The following is a 19,729-nucleotide window of genomic DNA, read 5'->3' on the forward strand; positions in this document are numbered from 1 at the left end:
AGAGAGGGTCCCCACTCGATTGAACGAGGGAGGAGCACGGAAAAACAAGATGACAAGAGAAGAGGAGGCCCAGAGGTTGACATGAGGTCTTATGAGGTCAGAGGTCGGACAGGTAGAGCTGTGAGGAAGAAGAGCAGGAGAGCGGAGCAGGGCGACTGGGCAGCGTGTCACAGGTTCAGAGAAAAAGACAGAAAAGTTGGACAGATTCTTGAGGCAAAGAGAAAATTTCAAATAAAACACTGAAGTGTCAGTGTCTGATGTCAGATGTAAAAAGACAAGTGAAATTTTGTCTTCATCTCAGGAGAGAGAAAGAAGCAGTTAGAAAGAGAGAAACAGACAGAACAAGGTATGAAGGCCTGGAGCAACTTTTCAATCCTGTGCTAGAGCCACTTTTGATTAGTGTATCCATCCCAGACGTACGCACACACAGGCATGTGCACAAAGGTGTGTCTGTCCACACACCCCACAACAGACTCCCCAGCCTGGAATCAAACCATCTCAAGCCTTCGTAGTAAAACTTTTACTTAGATCTCCATTTTCTTTGGCCTTAACTACCTGAAATATTTCAGCAAATGTGAGAGTTATCCTTGATTCTTGTGTCAAGCATAATAATAAAGTACCGTTATCGTTCTAAATGAAGTGTGGGAAAGTGAAAGTTAAAAATGACGTGTGCCCTGGTGAGAAATGCATAAAGGCAGTGTTAGTGCATGCTGAGAAAGCATGGGTTCATGGTGGAAAAATGACACCATTCCTCACATCTCAAAAATATCATTTGACACTCATCATCATCATCATCATCATCATCATCATCATCATCATCATCATCAAGAGCAGCAAAGCACCATGCAGCCCCAGTTCCTTTAGACTTACCCCTTCTGAAAAACGGGGGCCTAATAACTCGTGGCTTGTGCACAAGGCGTGATGGCTTTATGTCCGTGATCTCTTGTGGGGCAACAGAAACAAGGTACATGGCTGTTACCCACACTCTAAGGTTCAACTGGAGCAATGACTAACATGGCTTCCAAAGGAATTTCTGTGCTGTTAAATATGACTTTTGGACAAATACAGAAAACCTCTGAAGTCAAATGTTGTGAGTAAATTGACTAAAACAAGTGTAGGTGTCTTAATCTAGATGGGTGATTCAGTACTGATAAATAAGAAACATCTTGTGTTTGTGTGCCTTACCATTAATGACACTTGGGGACAGCATAGTGGTGTCATGGTCACCAAGACGACAGGCACCCTCCTCTGATGACCCAGGTCCTGGCTCTGGAGCCGAACCCTCCAGAGATGTGACGATGTCGGCACGGTCAATGTTCTTCAGAGCAGTGTACAGGCTCTCCACTGAGTGGCAAACACACCAAAGAAATTAGAACAAGTACAAAATTAAAAAAAAGAAAGTATCGTACATGCATGAAAGGGCAAAGAAGAAAAGAATACAGGCAGGGAAGATCTAGAAATGTAACACCAGATGTGTGTATGTTACATAACATCTGTGAAGTGTAATAATCAGCAAATGGCCTCCAGCCCAACCCAGACCAGGATTGGGCACCCCTGATGTAGAGGCTGAAAAATGTACTGCATCTTAAGCCATTAGTCCCACTTCTGTATTTACAGCTGAAAGCAACTCTTCTCATTTGTGAATGCACACCTCTAGTTAACCCCACAGAGCTAACCCACTGTGCAAAAACCTAGTTTGGACATCCTACAGACGTGGACCAACGGACTCAATATAAACATGATCTGCACATCCATGCGATGTTGACTGTTTGCAGGGAAAACACTGGTCCAGGGCACCCCACAAGGGCTCATCATGAGATAGATTTGGACAGATTCATCTGTGTGTTGCCGTTAACTAAATCTTAAAGGGGCCCACCGGAGAAAACATATATTAGCCCCATTCATGCAACCATACAGAAGAACCTTGTGGATGAACTCTGGGGTAAGTGTGGGTTTGCCTTGCCCACACTACCCCAGACACAGCCCACAAAAGCCCATGGTGGGCCCAAACGGACATGTTTGCTGGTTTGGATCCATGCTGCCATCTTTCTCGTTGCTTGTTATTGCTTGAACTGGCAAAATGACATGATCTTACTATTCTTTGGGCAAATTGTGGCCTTGTGGGGCCATTTGCAAGAGTGTCCACTATCGTACTTATTGCATCCAATGGAAAGCCAGGGTTCTGTTGTCCAGAATCTAGTAATGCATAACCAAACAGTGTTTTTGCAGTTTATTTTAGAGCTCATTACAAAATGTGCATTGAATTAACTCATAGTTGTTTACCAGTGTAAAACAAACAAATGAAAACTAAAAGCAATCCATATGATTATAGAAAAAAAAAATTAACCATCACAATTCTTTTGCAAATTTTTCAGATTTAAAGGACTAACACCAGGTGTTGTTTTCTAACCAACTGTTAGACTTACTCTTGGCTCTTTTGCCCTCTCTGCTGACCCACAGGTTGAGCAAGGCTGAGCTCTGGTCCAACAGGGAATTTGGATTTTCTACACGAATCCTGTTGATGTCATCAACACCAAAATGAAGCTCTCGTGCCAATTCTGACAGGATAAAATGTCAGGACATGAAAAAGATAAAGAAAAATTATTTGATATTTGAACTATTAAGCTAACATATGAAGAAACCCCCTAGTTATCACGTCATGACACATTTCAAGGTAGATTGTGGCAGTAAACTTTTTAGTTTAATTAATAACAGGTCGGTGTAAAATACAGATTCGATGCTTAGAGCAAATCCCCCTCTTGTCTCTTTTTTGACCATTGACACTGGGAGACAGGGTTAGGGCAAAGTGGAAGGGCTATCTAGTATTTTAAATAGCAATTCCACATAGAGTGATTCAAACAGAGGCAGTATTTGTTAAAGACACATTCTGCAACTTTTTGCACCTTAAAACAGCATTTTTTGAAAAATGTTGGCGTCATTGTATCATCTATTATGTCCATTTTCAGAGTTATAAATGTGCTATGGGGTCCCACGTCTGTTTACTGCACTATATAGTTTTTGACCTGCAGTCCACTGCCAGAAGTGCTGACTGAGTGTTGCTTTACGGCAGAGTCGCAAAGACTCCATAGACATGAATACGTAGACGCCCCATTGAGCGCAGGAGAGAGTAACAGTATTGCCACCACATCAAATGGGTCCCCTCACTCTCCAAAGTCAATGCAGGGTGAACAACTATGTCCGTTTTTCTGCAGCCTACTGTTGCAACAACCAGCAGTTGAAAACAGTTGAAAACAGATCAAATGGGATTACTAGTGACTTTTCTAGCCTACATGATTGGATATTTCATTTACATTTTTATTTATTCTTTTTAATTATATTCATATTTCAATTATCATGCCATACCACGTGTCTGATTTTGTGAAAAAGCTTGATAAAATTTATTTTTTAGTTGGGTAGACACCTTCCTCTGCAGAAATGAATGCGCTGGGGGTGAAAGGAGACCCATTAAAGATAGCAGCTGGCCACTATGGCAGCTCCAGTAGGCAGTGCTAGTCCACGGGGTGTCTACGTACATATGTATGTGGTAGACACGCTGTTTAGAGGTTTCAGAAATGGCAGATCCATCAAAAAAGGAAAAAAAAGAGAGAACAAGATAAAGCAAGAAAAAAATCAGAGTTGATGTTGGGCTGGCTTTTCTTTGCTGGAGAGCTCTTCTTGAAAGACTGGCGTGTACAACGGTCTCTGACCCAGCTGTGCTGCTAATGGATAATAAATTATTTCACTGGGGTTATTGTGCTTGGTCGGGCATAAAGTTGTTACACAGTCCTGATAATACTTTTGTCCATGCTGAAAAGGCACTTAATGTGTTTGTTTGGGCATGTGAGTTGGAAAACAGCCAGTAAACATGCTTCTTGTGTATGACCGAGAAATTTGATTTTACGACAGCGGCGTTACGCAGCAAGCCTTGGGAGGGTGACAGAGAGCTTATATTTGCAAAATTCAGTAGTGTGTCTTTAAAACATCAAGTTTAGTTTCATGTTTGGTTTTAATGTTAAGCTTCTTTTCAAGTGTGACATTGTTATAGCATATTGAGGTCTGCTGCAAGATATCTAGTGCACATGTCAGTTATGGGCATTTGCATACATTTGCATAAAATGATTTGGAGACAATAAATTATGTATTGACTTTTTGTAGTGGCCCAAGAAAACAATGTTATCAAACTGATCAAATTATTGCATTGTTCAGCTCAGAACACGTTTCTGTCAAACCATTGATTTTAGCCAATAAGCCAATAAGGTTTAGGTTCTTTTTGTGATCTGCTAGCCTCTCAGGTTGTTGGTTTGAACTAGGTTGACCCAGAAAAAGATGAGAAGAAATATCCTTACGATTATGTGAACATTGGTTTAAAACGGGATCTGTGACCACTTTCCACAGTAAAATCTCAAAGAAATCTCTTTTTTGTGGAATATTCCAACAGCTCTCATTTGTGATTTTCAGCATTTGGCCCAAGTCTAGATGGAGTCAGAGCGACCAAAAACCAACATTGCTGTTGCCAAAAACCTTCCAGCTGTGGTCAACAACATTTCCATGGACAGACATCTCTACATACATGAAGAGACTAACCTGCCCAGCTCAAACCCAGCTGCTCTGATACAAGGTTGATTTTGATCTCAGCCCGCTCTATGGCATTCACTGTCGCTGAAAAAAAAAAAAAAAAAAAAAAAGCTTAGAAAAGACAAAAGCAAGGGTCATCAAGAGCAAAAGTGTACTACAAGGTTCTAGCTTTATTCAGTTTGTACAACTGTCATAATTTGAACAATTAAAAACATTTTTATGTGATTTCTATGTAATCAGAAAATTAAAAACCAAACTTACCTTTTGTTCTGCTTGGACAAGTAAGCAAAACCCCACCACATTGTTTTTGTCCACATTTTCATTTTATCTCAAGGTTAGATATACGGTCAACAGGGGGAGGTTAGTCATTGGGTTTCATTCAAATGCTAGTCCCACTGACCACAACAGCATCCATTATCCATTACAAAGGGACCAGTTTGCAATGTAGCAGCGCTGTGTACTCAGTAGACAGAAAAGACCTTTCCCCGTCTCCCTCCCCACCACCATCAACTTTCTCAGAATTTAATTCCAGTTTAAGGGCTCGTCTGTCTAACTCCACTGCGAGGTCCCGCCCATTCTCAATGCTCAGCTGCAGTGCTAATGCTAACAGAATCTGCTGGCATGCCATTGGAAATCGCAGTGGAGATACCAGCGCCATGCAAAACCAACTACAGAAGTCATTCTCTGAATATCATAGCTTCCAAGCCACGTGGGAAAGAGAACACTAATTCCCCAGGTGCCATGGAGGCATGTCTGGTTATGTCCGAGACTGCCCCTTTTTTTCCCTTTGGCTTCAAATTCCTGAAACTGTACTGCAAATGCAGTTACCCCAGGGCATAATGTGGAACAATACGTTGCATCCAAGGCATAGTCTTTGTGCCATGCGTCCACATGAGAGAGACTGGGACAAATAGAAAGGGTAGAGTAGGAAGCAGGGTTGTGGCCAAAGGGGCATTGCAACATTCTGTGCCCATCTCCTCTGTGTTTGAATCAGGAGAGGGCTGAAAGTCAGGCAATAAACACTCACCCACACCAGGCTCATTCAGCGCACTGTAGCGTTCTCTCAGAGCAAGAGGGGTCAAAGTTCGCCTGCGCTCCTCACTCCCAACTACCTGCAAAAAGAGTAAAGGAATTACTTAACAGGGAATAGTTGGCTCCTGAGCTATTTGGAGACAGGTTGCATTATGCAGGTTTATGCTAGTGTTTTGTCCGCATTGCAGAAGTGATTTGTCAGAATACTCACAGAATATCCAGGTTTCAGAACCGAGACCAGACCAGATTCAAGGAGAGGAGAAATGCCTGATGCAAGTAGTTTTCATTCAGGCGTTTTCATGATTTTCAAGTTAAAACCTTAAATTTGCAGCTGACACAGGAAAATGCACGGATGCATCCAAAAGCACGTTTGGGGTTGTTTTTAGGAGGAAATAACAATATCACATGGCAAAAAGCTCAGAAAAGTGGATATTCCGAGATATGACCCTTCACAACATGTTTGAGTGTGTTTGCAGGCGAGGCCTTACCTTGACACAAGGTGGCATAGTGATGTTAAGGTTACACAACACGTGCTGCGCGTCCTCATACTTTGTGCTTTTTCGCAGGAAAGACAAAAAGCCAGTGGCATCTTTGTTGCTGTCTCTGACCTATCATTTATGAATGGTCAAAGGAGGAAATAAAAACAGGAGGGAAAAATATAAGAGAAGTGAAGGAATGAGAAAAGAAGAAAGTGAGGAGAAACGGGACAGAAAGAAGAGAAAGAAGAAGAATCAGGTATTAGATTTCCTCCATGGAGTTTTGAGCATGTGGCGCAGTATCATAGAACCATAAGCAGGGGGAACAGGAGAGGAAGCAGTCCACAGGCAGGCAAGAGAGAGATTTACCTGTACATTTTACCTGGACGTCTGTCAGACCAGACAGTTACAGAGTGACCATGAGAGAAAGAAAGAAAGACAGTGAGACAGAGACATACAGACAGGCAAGGCCGCAAGATAGGAAGGCAGGCAAAGAAAGTGAGGGACACACGGGGCATGCAAACATTTACCCAACAGAGTCTGCAGCCAGAAACCGCTTAATGCGTGGCTACAGGAATTTGAGCGACTGATACTATATGCTGTCTGTCACAACGAGGGACACACACGGACAGAGACATTGGCAGTACTTATGAACAGTAAAATATACAGATGTCAGAGGACAGAGAGGAAAGGGGGTTGAGAATCTTTTGGCTTTGTAAAAAAAAAAAAAGTAAAACATTTTATTCCTAACATTGTGGATTAACCTGTAAGGTTTGAGTATTTTGACACATGACAAGCTTTGTTCTCTGTTGCATTCTACTGTTGATTTCTTCTCTGCTAATGAACTTTTCTCATTCATTTGTTTTGTTGCTGCAGTTTGATTCACTTGTGGTAAAAGGAAGCTTGTTGACTGTTTCTTGTGGGTACAGAACAGGCCAAAAGTTTGGACACACCTTCTCATTCGATGTGTTGTCTTTATTTTCATGATCATTTACAGTGGGAGATTCTCACTGAAGGCATCAAAACTATGAACGAACACATCAGGAGTTATGTACTTAACCCAAAAAGGTGAAATAACTGAACATGTTTTATATTCTATTTTCTTCAAAAAGTCTACCCTTTTCTCCAATCACTGCTTTTCACACTCTTGGCATTCTCTTGATGAGCTTCAACCGGAAATTGTTTTCCAACAGTCCAATAGGTGTGATGCCTTCAGTGAGAATTTCCCAATGTAAATGGTCATGAAAATAACTACAGCCCATTCAATAAGAAGGTGTGTCCAAATGCTTGGCCTGTACTGTATATAACAGTCCTTCCCAAACAGTAAAACTTTATTTAGCACGAATTACTGACCACACTTGTCTTTGTGTCTTTATTGTATAACCACTCAGTGTGGGCTGCAAAAAGAGGTAAAATCCTTCATTCAAATAACTTGTAGTACAGGGGTATTCAATCCCAGTCCTGGAGGGTAGGTATCCAGCACGCTTTAGTGGTCTCTCTAGTCCAACACACTAGACTCAGTGTTGAATCATCTGTGCAGCAGATCACCAGTCTCTGCAGAAGCCTGTTAATCACCTACTGATTCAAATCAGGTGTGCTGAAACACAGTTTAAGCTAAAATGTGCTGGGTACCGGCCCTCCAGGCCCGGAACTGTTTACCTTGTAGCGGAACCACAACTTTCATAATAAACTAAAACATCTATTTGTTTTTCTACAGAAATGATGGAATTCTTGGAAAAATTTGTTTCTAAAAACCACCTCGAACAACCAGTTCTCCTCAGTTCTGCAGCTTCTTGATTATAGCTTAACAGAAGATTGATGTGATCAATGAGAAGAAACCCTTTCACAAGTAAAAAACCATTTTACCAAACTTAGGGGTTGTGATGGACGCTAAACTAAAAATGGACATTCATGTCAACCAGGTAGTTAAGACCTGTTTTTACCACCTGAGGCGTCTCTCTAAAGTTAAGCCCATTTTAAAAAGGCGTCATCTTCATTCAGTTGTCCATGCATTTATTACTTCCCGTCTCGACTACTCTAACTCAGTGCTGTACGGTATCTCCTCCTCCACTCTCGCTCGACTTCAGCTTGTGCAGAACGCAGCAGCTCGTTTCTTGACTGGCACCAGGCAGCGGGAACACATCACACCGGTTTTAGCAAATCTTCATTGGCTCCCCATCCATCTCCGGATAGAGTTTAAGATCCTGGTTTTTGTGTTTAAATCCCTAAATAACTTAGCACCTGGCTACTTGTCTGAGCTCATTCACCCATATGTCCCTACAAGATCTCTCCGATCAGCTGACCAACACCTCCTACATGTCCCTAGCTCTCGCTGTAAGTACCGCGGGGAGCGCGCCTTTTCAGTTTGTGCACCGAAGCTCTGGAACCACTTGCCCCTCCCGATCAGACTCTCTTCCTCTCTTTCCCTTTTTAAGTCTCGTTTAAAAACTCACTTTTATTCTCTGGCTTTTAATTCTGTCTAACTTATTCCCTTTCTACTTTTCCTTTTAGGGTTGGATTACTTGATTTTAATGGATTTAGTTTTTATTTTTGATTGTTTTTATTGTGTGTTTTGTTCAGCACTTTGGTCGGCTCTCATGCCGTGTTTAAATGTGCTATATAAATAAAATTGGTATGGTATGGTATGGTATTTGTAATTTGTTTTATTTTTCTACCAGTAGCGCTTACTGAGCCAGAAAGTATGGGCCAGAACAAGATGCTGTCCAGGATGTGACCCATCCCCCTCAGACACCTTTTCCCAACAGTGAGTTTAAACATTTTTATCTGGTTTTTCTCCATCTGAGACGACCTCATGCAAAATTGATGAAGTCATCCACGTTACATTTCAGGGTGCAGTTGTGAATTAGACTTAGAGAAATTGGCTTTCCAAAGTGCTAACAAGCTAGCGTGGCTACACGTTTTAATGAGGTTTGCTGGTTTTGAATAAAACTTCACCTAACAGATAAGTGATTTGATGGCTGGCATCAAAGTCTTGATCTGTTTAGGACACAAGTAAAAAACATTCCTAACTGAAGAATGTTCAAAATGCAGAAAAAAAGAGTGAAAAAAAATCACGATGTTATAATTAAGTTAAACAATAATAATATATGTTAGTATTAATATTTTATGTTACAACTTCCTACATAATATTTAATCATTTTTACCCCAAATAACTAAAAATGCAAAAAAAAAAAAAAATTATCTTTCTTTAATTTGTAGAAAGAGTTAAATGCATCATAGTTTTTGTAAGTATTGAGAGGTTTGTCTTACACGTGTCTTTTCATGATAATAATGAAAACACTAAAAAGGTCACAATATGAACAGGATGTTTGGGTGATCGGCAGTGGAACTATCTCCATAGATTTTCCTCAACATCCTAACTCCTGTAGGAGCCCCAAAAACAAACATCCCACCCAAAATAAACAAATGAACAAAAATATTAGATGTATTTGCTGCTGGAGATTGATAAGAAGGTGTATAAACAGTCAAGCAGAGACAGACCTTAACTGAAACAGGCAGTCTGTTATCTCTAAAGGCCTGGAAGCTGAAGCTACGGGGCTGCTGGGTGGCCTTCCGGATCGGCACCAGGTTTCCAGAGCACTCCAGGTGCAGAGGCATGCCCTCCATGAGCTACAGAAAAAGTCAGAATGCTCAGCTGAATCATCATGTTTCCTTTTTCTCATGAGAAAAAAAAATCACAGTCACAAATCTTCATAATAAATGACTAAAATAGCCAAGCATAACATTTAACTCATTCGCTGCCAGCCGTTTCCTGATCACTGACGGACTTCGCTGCCAGCGTTTCTCACCGTTTTTACTGGTTTTTAAGAGTCAGAACATTGCGCGCCAGGATGATGTCGACGCCAAAACAACCAAAACAAAGATGAGACTCACCTCTTACATCAGGAAGAATCCGCATGTTTCGAGCGTTTTCCATTCTTTCATAATCAGTTGTCAAATTGTGATCGGCAGACGCTTTTTCGGTTCTTGCCTCACCTATTTTACAGGAACGGCCCAAAACTATCTCCTAACACATGTGTGTTCTGCTTCCTGATCACGGGACGTGTGACGTATGTGGATGAAGATCGGATTCAGGGCTGAGATGTTTGTTGTCTCAGCGCGGGGGCTCGTTCCGATGCTCAAACAGTAAAAAAATGCAAATGACGACTTTAGTCGTCATTGGCAGTGAACGGTTGGATTTAAAATGACGACTTTAGTCGTCAATGGCAGTGAATGAGTTAACAACAACCGAAAATGGATGTTGTGCAATTTGTGACCCAGACCCTCTGTTCTGACCTCAATATCTCTGCTGCGTGCCACTTCGGTGAAGTTTTCATGCAGCTCCAGAGTTTTGTCCATCTTGTCATCTGTCATGCAGTAACAACGCAGCCGCCCTTCACGCGCTTCATTCATCTTTGCAAAAATAACAAATTTGGCCATGTATGGAACTGCCATGAGCTCTTTGTACAGCAAGTTGGAAAAGGTCACGGCCTCTGCTGTACGTGGACAGTCTGCCAGCCAGAATCTGGATCATGGAAAAGAATGTGCTGACATGTTAGACGCGTACAAGTAAGCAGGTGGAGAAGTGGGAGCGACTGTAAGGTGTTTACCTAGCAGACACGTTGGTGGTAAAACTGGCACAGCTATGGGCGTACATCAGCTTGGTGGTTCCAGTGATGTCCTCCCACTGAGCTGGAGCGGTTCCACCTGAGTCACAGTCATCAGATTTTGTTTTTCATAGACACAGATTACAACAAACACTGAAAAAAGTAGGAATTTAGGAAAATTATAGATTGTGCTATTTAAATACCAATGACACTGCAGAGGAGGCGCAAGCTGGTGGTGTCTCCCTCGCCTGCATCGCGTGGACTTTCCCTCCAAGATGGGGGTAAAGGAATCCGCAGTCCGATTGGACGGTGAAACTTGCGCCGTCGTGGTTCGATGGTAACCACTGGGCTAAAAGTTGCTTGGTTTCCGAGCTGTCTGGTCAGCAGTTCATCAGGGATCGGCTGTGCCTAGAGTTTGGTAAAAAGGTAAACACAGTTTTTTAAGATGTTAAAGTTATTTTCCGACTGAAATAAGGCAGAAAAATAAGGGGGGTCGGGGGTGGGGGTATTGCAGGAAAATTATAGCATAGCAAGCCAAAATATGAATGGAAACAGAGGAACAAATATGCAATGAACTAAAAACATCAAACTCACAGCCATACTCACACATGCACCTAATTTTTATTTCAACTCAGATCAGTGCATCAGCTCAGTCAGTGTGGCTCACAACTTAAATCAGGGAACTGAAGAGTGACGAATGGCTGAATGAAAAGAAAACAAACCAGCATAAGGAACAGCAGAATACAGGCTCATGCCACTCACGCTTTTAAATCTTTAAAATGTTAAATCTAAAGTTTTAACATTGTTTTCAGGACAGTCAAAAAAAAAAAGGTTCAGTAAAGAATAATCATGCAAAAGAAATGAGTAGGTTAGAGATCTACTTGATGACTGTTTGTCATGTCATGTTTATTTTTCACAATGTTAGGATTTTAAATGTTCATCTATGAATCTATGAGATTTCAGTCCAAGCTCTGAGTTTTGAGTTGTTGACATTTGATTCAAAGTCAAGTCCTTATAAGCCTTCGAAGTTCGAGTGCAAGTTAAGTCTTGAGTCAAAATCAGACACTAAGTCTTTTATTAAAATGTAACCAAAATAAATAAATAAAGGGCTGGGACTCGATTAAAGAATTAATCTAGGCAATCAGAGGCTAATTCAATAATCTTGATTAAATGCATTTTAATCGCCTATGACAATTTGCCTCCAAGCAATTTCTTTGATTAAAAATTATTTTAGTGAGACACCAATGACATTCCCACACTTTGGTGAGTACATTCCTGTAACCACAAGGTCTATTTGATTACTTTGGTCTCATTATAAAAAGGTAACCATCGTGGGATTTGTTCGGATGTGTAAATATTAGTGTGTGTTATTGATGAAGTGTAAATGGAACATTGTAAATGTTGTGTACTGAACATTAGGTGGCAGCAGAGCTCTGCTAAAATATATTTATATAAAGGTGTAGTGTAGAGTTCAGGGGAAGTTCTACTGAGAGTTACAAGATGAGTGCTGTGTGAATGCTTGTCATTCCTACTTTAATAGCTTTCATATGGATAACGGCACTGCCTGCTTTCTACCATCTACAAAACATAACGGTGAAAATTTGATTTTTTTCTTTCTTTTCTTCATCAAGAGTGATTATCATGTTTTATATAAATGTAGTTTTAGTTATGGTTTTAGGTATGGTCTTGTATATGGTATATATATATATTTTTTTTTAAATATATATATATATACATATATATATATATATATATATATACACACACACACACACGCACACACACACAGGTAGGTATGTATGTGTGTGTGTGTGTGTGTATGTGTGTACAAGTATGAGAAACTAGATGTCTTCATATCGGTTTTAAATGCCATTTCCTACATCTTGGTATTACCTGCAGTCCCAGCCTCACTCTCTTGGTAACGGCCGTCTCGGGGAAAATGGCCTCCACGCGTGGCACCAGTTTGCTGCTCAGCCGGCCACCTTCTGGACCAATAAGATCACTTTCCTGCTGAATGCGAGAGACCACAGCAAAGTAGAGGGGGAAGTCGGTGGAGATGATTCGACGGATTCTCTTCTTCTCCAGCTCCTCTTGACTCTCCAGCTCTAAAATGACATAAATAAAAACAGATAAGACATAAAAAGGGGTGGAGTTTGTAACTGTACAAATCTGGAGAAGACTTTCAAAGTTTGTTTAATTCTGTTCAGCTTTGAATTTTTTTGGGTCTTGTGACTTTGGTTAAGGTCACACTGACCTTCATCCATGCCATTTAGGATAGTTTCCAGCACTTCGTCGCCATAGCGATTGCGATGCTCCTTCCAGACCGAGCCGTTTTCACTACGGAGGATCACAAGCTCTCGATCCCCCCGAGCCAGTGAGGAAAAGTGAGGAATTTCTACTATTACAGGGCTGTTGAGAAAAAGGCATCTCATGTTTATTATCAACTTTAAATGAACAGATGCATAAATGAGGTTTGTAATAAAATTTTTGCTTTTGAAAGAAGCATTTTATGAATCATTCAAAATACTAGTAAAACATACAACTTTCTTGGGATTTATTTACATCTATCACACACTAACATCATCTCAAGTCAAATGAAAGCCACCTTGAATGTTAGACATTACTGTATGTATAAATCCAAAAATCAAGAATGTTTTTGAGATTTTTGTTTAAATAGAAGAGATAAGGTGCCTAAACAGAGAAATGCTCAGATGGATGCATATGTTTGTATGTAACACTAAATTGTGTTTAGCGACAATGACGTTCTGCTGAGCTGTAGGGCCTCATGGAGGGGGCCATCGACTAGCACACTGCTGCTAACTACTTAAACATTCTCTCTCTCCTGATAATAACTGTTTGGTTTCCTTGACTTTTGATGTGCTAATACTAGTTTATCCATTTAATTAGAGATCCACTAGGATAAATACAATAAAGTTTATCTTTCACCAAATAGAATATTTACTAAGACATCATAATATAACTGTAGACACATTACTTGTCCGTGTGTGTGTGTGTGTGTGTGTGTGTGTGTGTGTGTGTGTGTGTGTGTGTGTGTGTGTGTGTGTGTGTGTGTGTGTGTGTGTGTCTGCCCTGTCTTCTCGATCCCCAGTGAGTCGTGGAGGATGGCTGCTTATACTGAGCCAGGATTCTCTGGAGGTTTCTTCCTGTTAAAAGGGAGTTTTCCTCTCCACTGTCGCTTTATGCTTGCTTGGTATGAGTATTGCTGTATAGTCACTGACACTAGTCAGTGACTTGATGCAATTTGCTGGGTTCCTTATATAGGAAACATTATTTCTGATTGGCTTAATGAACTGACCTGAATTGGAATTTTTATTATGTGAAGTGCCTTGAGACGACTCTTGTCGTGATTTGGCGCTATATAAATAAACTTGAATTGAATTGAAATTGAATTGAACTAAATAAATACGATGGTCACTCACCCAAGGAACTGCATACTGGAAGGCCCCAGGGAGATGATGCGGCTCGCCAGTCCCTCCCCCTCCACCAGTGGAGGAGGCGTGGTCAGCTTCTGAGGTTTCACAAGACGACAGGTGATCCGCGTTGGTGCAGCGCAGGTCCGAGGAGGGATGATCACCCGCAGGCCATGGTGCCTACTTCCCCGCATGGAGCCTCCTCGTGCATCCACCATGAAGCTCACCAAGAACCTGAGGGTAAGATAAATATTTTAAGTTATCAAATAATTTCAATGCTTCTGAAATACGTGACTTCTGCAGTTAACACTAGACTCCTGCTCATCTCCACTCTCAGCTTTTATATATTTTAAAGATAAATATTTTAAGATCAGTGACAAATCAGCACAATGTCTGATTTCCTTACCCTGTGTGGATGGGGCTGGCCACTGGGCTGACGTTGTCCGATGTCTCAGTAGCTGGACTGCTGGGGATGAGCGAGTCTTCATCGTACTCTTTAGGCAGAGGGATGGGGGTGTGCTGAGGTCAGAGAGAGAAAAAATAAAAGCTAGTGACATAAAGAAAGAAGAAAACTATTTTATGTTGTGCCTCACAAGATAATAATTGCGAGGAGCTTCACCTTCACACAAAAAAAAAGATTAAAAAAGTAAATCTAAAATATGATTTTTTTTAAATTGTGATAAAAATGTGAGGAAAGGAAGAGAGAAAATGATTAAAAAAGAGGGGAATTGGTGGATCCTAGGAAAGGTGGAATTTATAGAAAGAGCAGAATAAGGAGAGTGAGATGAAGGTCACGCAAAAGCCAGCTTGAACAAGTGACTTTTCAGCTGCTTTTTAAAGGAGACCACTGAGTCCACTGATCTCAGGCTCAGGGGGAGAGAGTTCCAGAGTCTGGGGGCCACAGCAGCAAATGATCTGTCACCTTTGGTCTTTAGCCTGGTGCTGCACAACCAGCTTGGTCGCTGGACCTCAGGGACCTGCTGGGGGTGTAGGGACTGAGAAGATCACCAATGTATGGTGGTGCTTGTCCATATAAGGCCCTATAGATCAGAACCAGGATCTTGAAATGAACCCTGAAGTTGACTGGCAGCCAATGAAGCTGGAGGAGAGGCGGGGTGATGTGGGTGTGTTTAGAGGACTTGGTCAGAAGCCGAGCACAGGCATTCTGAAACACCTGTAGACGGTTCAGGGAGGTTCTGCTCAGACACGTGAAAAGAGAGTTACAGTGGTCAGAGCAGGACAGAATGGGACTCAGCTTAGCAATGTTCCTGAGATGGAAGAAGGAAGAGTGAACAAGGGAACGTAAAACAGAATCCAGGATGAGAGCTGGGTCTAAGGTAGGGATGCACCGATACCAGTATCGGTATCGGTATCGGCACTGATATGATGCCAATACCAGTATTGGTATCGGTAAAAGTTAACCGATACCAGGAACCAATGCAGTTGCTTGAAAATGGCTTCACTGTAACTTGTCATTTCTGTTCACCTAATATTTAAATTTTGTGAGCATTTCCATTCATATATTTTACTTTTTGTCTACCTCACAGTCTTTTCCTGTGCAGAAAATAAAATAAAATCTGTATTCCAAATCATTGCCTATTTTGTATGGTAGAAGTATCGGAATTGGTAATCGGTATCGACGAGTACTCAGATCCAAGTATCGGTATCGTATCGGTTTGGTAAAAAGTGGTATTGTTGCATCCCTAGTCTTAGGTCACACATTTCTTGTATAAAAACTACAGCCTAGAAGCTCTTTTATGAAATGTTGAGAATGCAGAACAGTCAAGTACACAGGTGGCAGTGAAAAAAACAACTAATATATTACACAGAATGGACTTAGGAAAAGGTGGGGACCCCCCCCCCCCCCCCCCCCCCCGTCTCCCCCAAAAACTACGTCCATGCCTGCATCACTAAGAGTCAGTGATGCACCTAGAGGCAATAAAAAACAGGACTGAAAAGGTTGAGATGTAGATAAGTTCAAAGGAAGGAAATACAGTGATAAATACTTTTGAATTGCACAAAGATGAAAGGATATAACAGAAACAAATACACAATTTTATTCAACCTATAGTTGCATAACTAAGAGTGAGGTATACCTGATCCAGCTGTACCGTCTCTGGTGACACACAGGGAATTCTAGGAATAGCTGGAGAATATGGCCTGTGGTGGAGAGGATGAGCATAATCTGAGTCAACTCATGTGTTTGTACAAAGTCACTGCAGTTCATTAATACATTAACCTCTTAAGATTTGAACCCACCCAGACCACTGGACTTCCATTTAAACACTTTAATTATGTATTGGTCATTATTTTGTAAATGTAGTGGTGTGATTGGGATTTCTTCTTTGTGACCTACATTAGGCCAAGTTTCAGCTGCTGGTCAGAAAACTTGGCTGCTTCTAAAATACTATAGAACACAGAACAGTTGGTGGTGATTTAACGCAAATTACCTCTGTCTGCTGAACCAAATCTTTAGACCTCCTTGACAATGGGTGTGAGCTGTTTGTGATGCTCATTGCCACCAGGGTGTGAATGCGTGTGTGATTGGGTGAATGACTGATTGTGTTATAAAGTGCCTTGAGGGGTTCCAGGACTCTAGAAGGCACTATATCAAATACAGGCCATTTACCATTCCCATTCTGATGCTGTTTTTTAGGTTTCCAAAGGCTCCAATTATAAGTTTTTGTGCCAAAATGTATGGCGTGGTATAGGGGCCAAAATTAAGACTACTGCCCAGCAGCAGGGGGCTATATAAATTCTGAAGCAAACTACCGACCTGATTAATGATAAGCTGGCGCAGGTAACTGAGAGGCAGGCGCTGCTTACTGAGAAATAACACGTTTACCAGCGTTACTACTAGATATGCTAGGGACTAGCAGCCCTTGGCTGGTCATTGACTGGTTCACACACTCCCTCTGCTGTCTATTAGCATGGATAGGCTAGCGTTAGCCTGGATGGGCTGGTGTTAGCATTGGAGAGGCTAGCCATTAGCGTGCCTAGGCTGGCCACTTGCTGGATTTCCTACCCCCTTGACGGACCTTTAGCATGGATAGGCTGGCGTTAGCTTCGGAGAGGCTAGCCATTAGCATGCATTCCCTCTTTCCTGTTCACTCTCTCTCTTTCTTAACATTTTTTAAAACACAATTGCCTATTTTTGCTCATTTTAAATATATGTTTAAACATTTTCTAAGTGTTTTTTTTATATTGTTACATTTGTTTGTTTTTGTGAAGCGCCTCGTGTATCTTGAGAGGCACTATAGAATGATATTTTCTTTTTCTTCTTCTTCTTCTAGGCACGCTTATGGCTAGCCTCTCCGATGCTAACACCAGCCTATCCATGCTAATGGTCTGTCGAGGAGGTAGGAAATTCAGCTAGTCCAAGTCTCGTCTCCACGCTCCAGTCCAAGTCTCGTCTCCACGTTTCCAGTCCTGTCCCCAGTCTAGTCGAGCGTTCCCGGTCTCTTGTATAGCCTTGTGGGTGTCTGGTATCCGCCCTTAAGGGGGGGGGGGGGGGGGGGCTACTGTCACATTCTGCCCCTGCCCTCCTTACTGTGTTTCTCTCCTGCCCTGATTAGTCCGTATTGTTCTCACCTGTCCCTTGTTAACCTGCCCATGTTTCCCTGATTAGCCTCCTGTATTTATACCACCTGTTTTGCTCCTGTCCTTTGTCAGATCACTGTTGTTGTTAGTAGTCATCGTTGTTTTGTCCTGTTCATCCCATCCTGCCATTAAAACCACTTTTACTTTATCCGAAGCCTGCATTTTTACCTCCTGGTCAGCTCATCCACACATGGTCCGCCGTCTCCACCTCGTTCAACGTGCCAATCTGACCCTCAAAAATGAAGCAAGATATATTCCATGACTTACGTGGTGCCCGTGCCACCATCAAAGTCTCTGAGGGTTTTCTTTGGGGACAGAAAGTCATCGTCCTGGTCCTTGAAGTCATCGAGTTTTAAATATCGTGCTCCATCCAGTCCAAGCAGCTCATCTCCTGTGGAAAAAACTAAAATGTTATAAAGGTATAAAGAAATAAAATTATAGGTGGCAGGAAGAACATGAAGAAATCAAGGAGGAAAGGATCAAATCGGGGGGAGTACAACCCAAAAAATGATGATTGCATGAAAATGCTGGTATAGGTTCTCAGTCATCCAGGTCATGGTAATCCAAATGGGTTCAAATGATGGCAACTGGAATTTCTTGGTTTCTTGAAAGTGGTGGAAAGTGGTTTCAAAAACCAAAGTCGTCCAGTTGCCTTCACCTGAACCCCCTTGGAAGGACTGCATCAAGTTTTTCACACTTCTTAAATGAAGAGAGAAAATATTCCAATGGAATTCATTTATTTGATCTATTTTGTTTGCTATAAAACTCACTAAAGGCAAAAAATAAATGAAATAAAACAGTTTTAACTCCTCAATCCTTTTAATCCTTTTCACATTCATTAAAGTCACAAAAATAAAAATGGTCACAAGTTGTCCGCAAATATTCTCATCCAAGCATTCAACATCCAGAGCCAATGGGAACCAAAGGAGTGGAAGAAAAAAGACAGTAAGACAGTGAGTACAAACTAATTCAGGACACCGCATGGACATTAAATTGCAAGGCACCCAGTGATAGTTTTTTTCTGTTTTGTTATTTGTGAGCATGCCTAGAAAAGATGAATCACATGTGGTGATGGTTGTCTCTGTGAGAGAAAATGTATCTCAATTATTGACCACGAATGATACTGAAAGGAAGATATTAGATAAAAACGATTACAGATGATTTAACATCCATCAGTACACATCAGGAAACCCCAACACAAAGTATAAACAAGGAAAAAAAAACGGATGAAATAAAATAATAAAACATCAACAACAGATTGCAAAATGAGGCTTGCGTGATTATTTAAAGCAGAGAGATGGCTGCATGAACAGCTAGTGTGTTCAGGAGAGAGTCACAGCTGCTGCACAGCTTGTGTTTAATCAGCTAATGGGTCAATTAGACTGTAGAAGGAAGAGCAGCAACACTAAATTGGAAAGGAGACTTTTTTTCTGTGCAGAAATATTGAAATTATTGAACAAATTTGCATTGAAGACAAGTAAAAAAAAAGTTGAGAGCACAAGCTGATGACAAGTTAAAAGTATATCTGATGAATTCAGAAATGAAGATGATGACACAGAAGAGAAGACAGGGCTGGAGTTGAGAAAAAAAATTATTAGAAACACAATTAGTGACACACAGAGATAATGAAGAAGTGCAACTGTAATGAAGACAAGTTCACCAGCAACTGGGTCAGACAAGGTAGAGAGACAGACACAATCCTACCTAGGGTCAGCTGGGCAACACCTAAGAAACAAATAATAAAAGGTGTCACATAGAAAGCACCAGTGGTTTGTACTTCTGATAAATCAGTGTATCTCCCATGCAGAAGTCAGAGCTGGAAGTGAATCAAATAAAAAAGATGTGGTTTTTGTCTTTACCAAAAACTCAACAATCTGCCTACCTTCATCTTCAGAAACATCCAGAATCTCATCTACTGTCTCAGGAAAGCTCATCCGATGTTTCTCTGTGGTGATCTGAAGCCATGAGAGGCAGTAAGAAAGGAAGAGGGATGGTGGAAACTTGGAAG

General features: G+C 41.3%; 1 protein-coding gene across 7 annotated transcripts in view; it reads right to left on the bottom strand.

Annotated features, from left to right (window-relative positions):
• The window catches only part of ank1b (ankyrin 1, erythrocytic b), a 95,378-nt gene that overhangs the window by 15,337 nt on the left and 60,312 nt on the right, over positions 1–19,729 (bottom strand). For 2 of the 7 annotated variants that reach the window (XR_011520851.1, XM_070552265.1), the window contains exons 22-39: positions 19,604–19,676; positions 19,426–19,446; positions 17,989–18,112; positions 16,218–16,281; positions 14,528–14,640; positions 14,131–14,355; positions 12,945–13,099; positions 12,584–12,795; positions 10,894–11,098; positions 10,694–10,790; positions 10,380–10,608; positions 9,585–9,713; positions 6,096–6,215; positions 5,603–5,687; positions 4,585–4,659; positions 2,427–2,558; positions 1,186–1,344; positions 871–940 (exon numbers count right to left, since the gene is read on the bottom strand). Coding sequence is in view for 6 of the 7 variants with exons in the window: in XM_070552265.1 (XP_070408366.1) it covers positions 891–940; positions 1,186–1,344; positions 2,427–2,558; positions 4,585–4,659; positions 5,603–5,687; positions 6,096–6,215; positions 9,585–9,713; positions 10,380–10,608; positions 10,694–10,790; positions 10,894–11,098; positions 12,584–12,795; positions 12,945–13,099; positions 14,131–14,355; positions 14,528–14,640; positions 16,218–16,281; positions 17,989–18,112; positions 19,426–19,446; positions 19,604–19,676 (2,268 nt within the window). In the remaining variant the exon portion in view is untranslated. Of the gene's footprint in view, positions 1–870; positions 943–1,185; positions 1,345–2,426; positions 2,559–4,584; positions 4,660–5,602; positions 5,688–6,095; positions 6,216–9,584; positions 9,714–10,379; positions 10,609–10,693; positions 10,791–10,893; positions 11,099–12,583; positions 12,796–12,944; positions 13,100–14,130; positions 14,356–14,527; positions 14,641–16,217; positions 16,282–17,988; positions 18,113–19,425; positions 19,447–19,603; positions 19,677–19,729 lie in introns of all 7 variants that reach the window. The other 5 variants (XM_070552264.1, XM_054744872.2, XM_054744874.2 and 2 more) reach the window with 3 other exon arrangements.

The sequence above is a fragment of the Nothobranchius furzeri genome, chromosome 6, assembly GCF_043380555.1.
Source record: "Nothobranchius furzeri strain GRZ-AD chromosome 6, NfurGRZ-RIMD1, whole genome shotgun sequence".
Taxonomy (NCBI): Eukaryota; Metazoa; Chordata; class Actinopteri; order Cyprinodontiformes; family Nothobranchiidae; genus Nothobranchius; species Nothobranchius furzeri.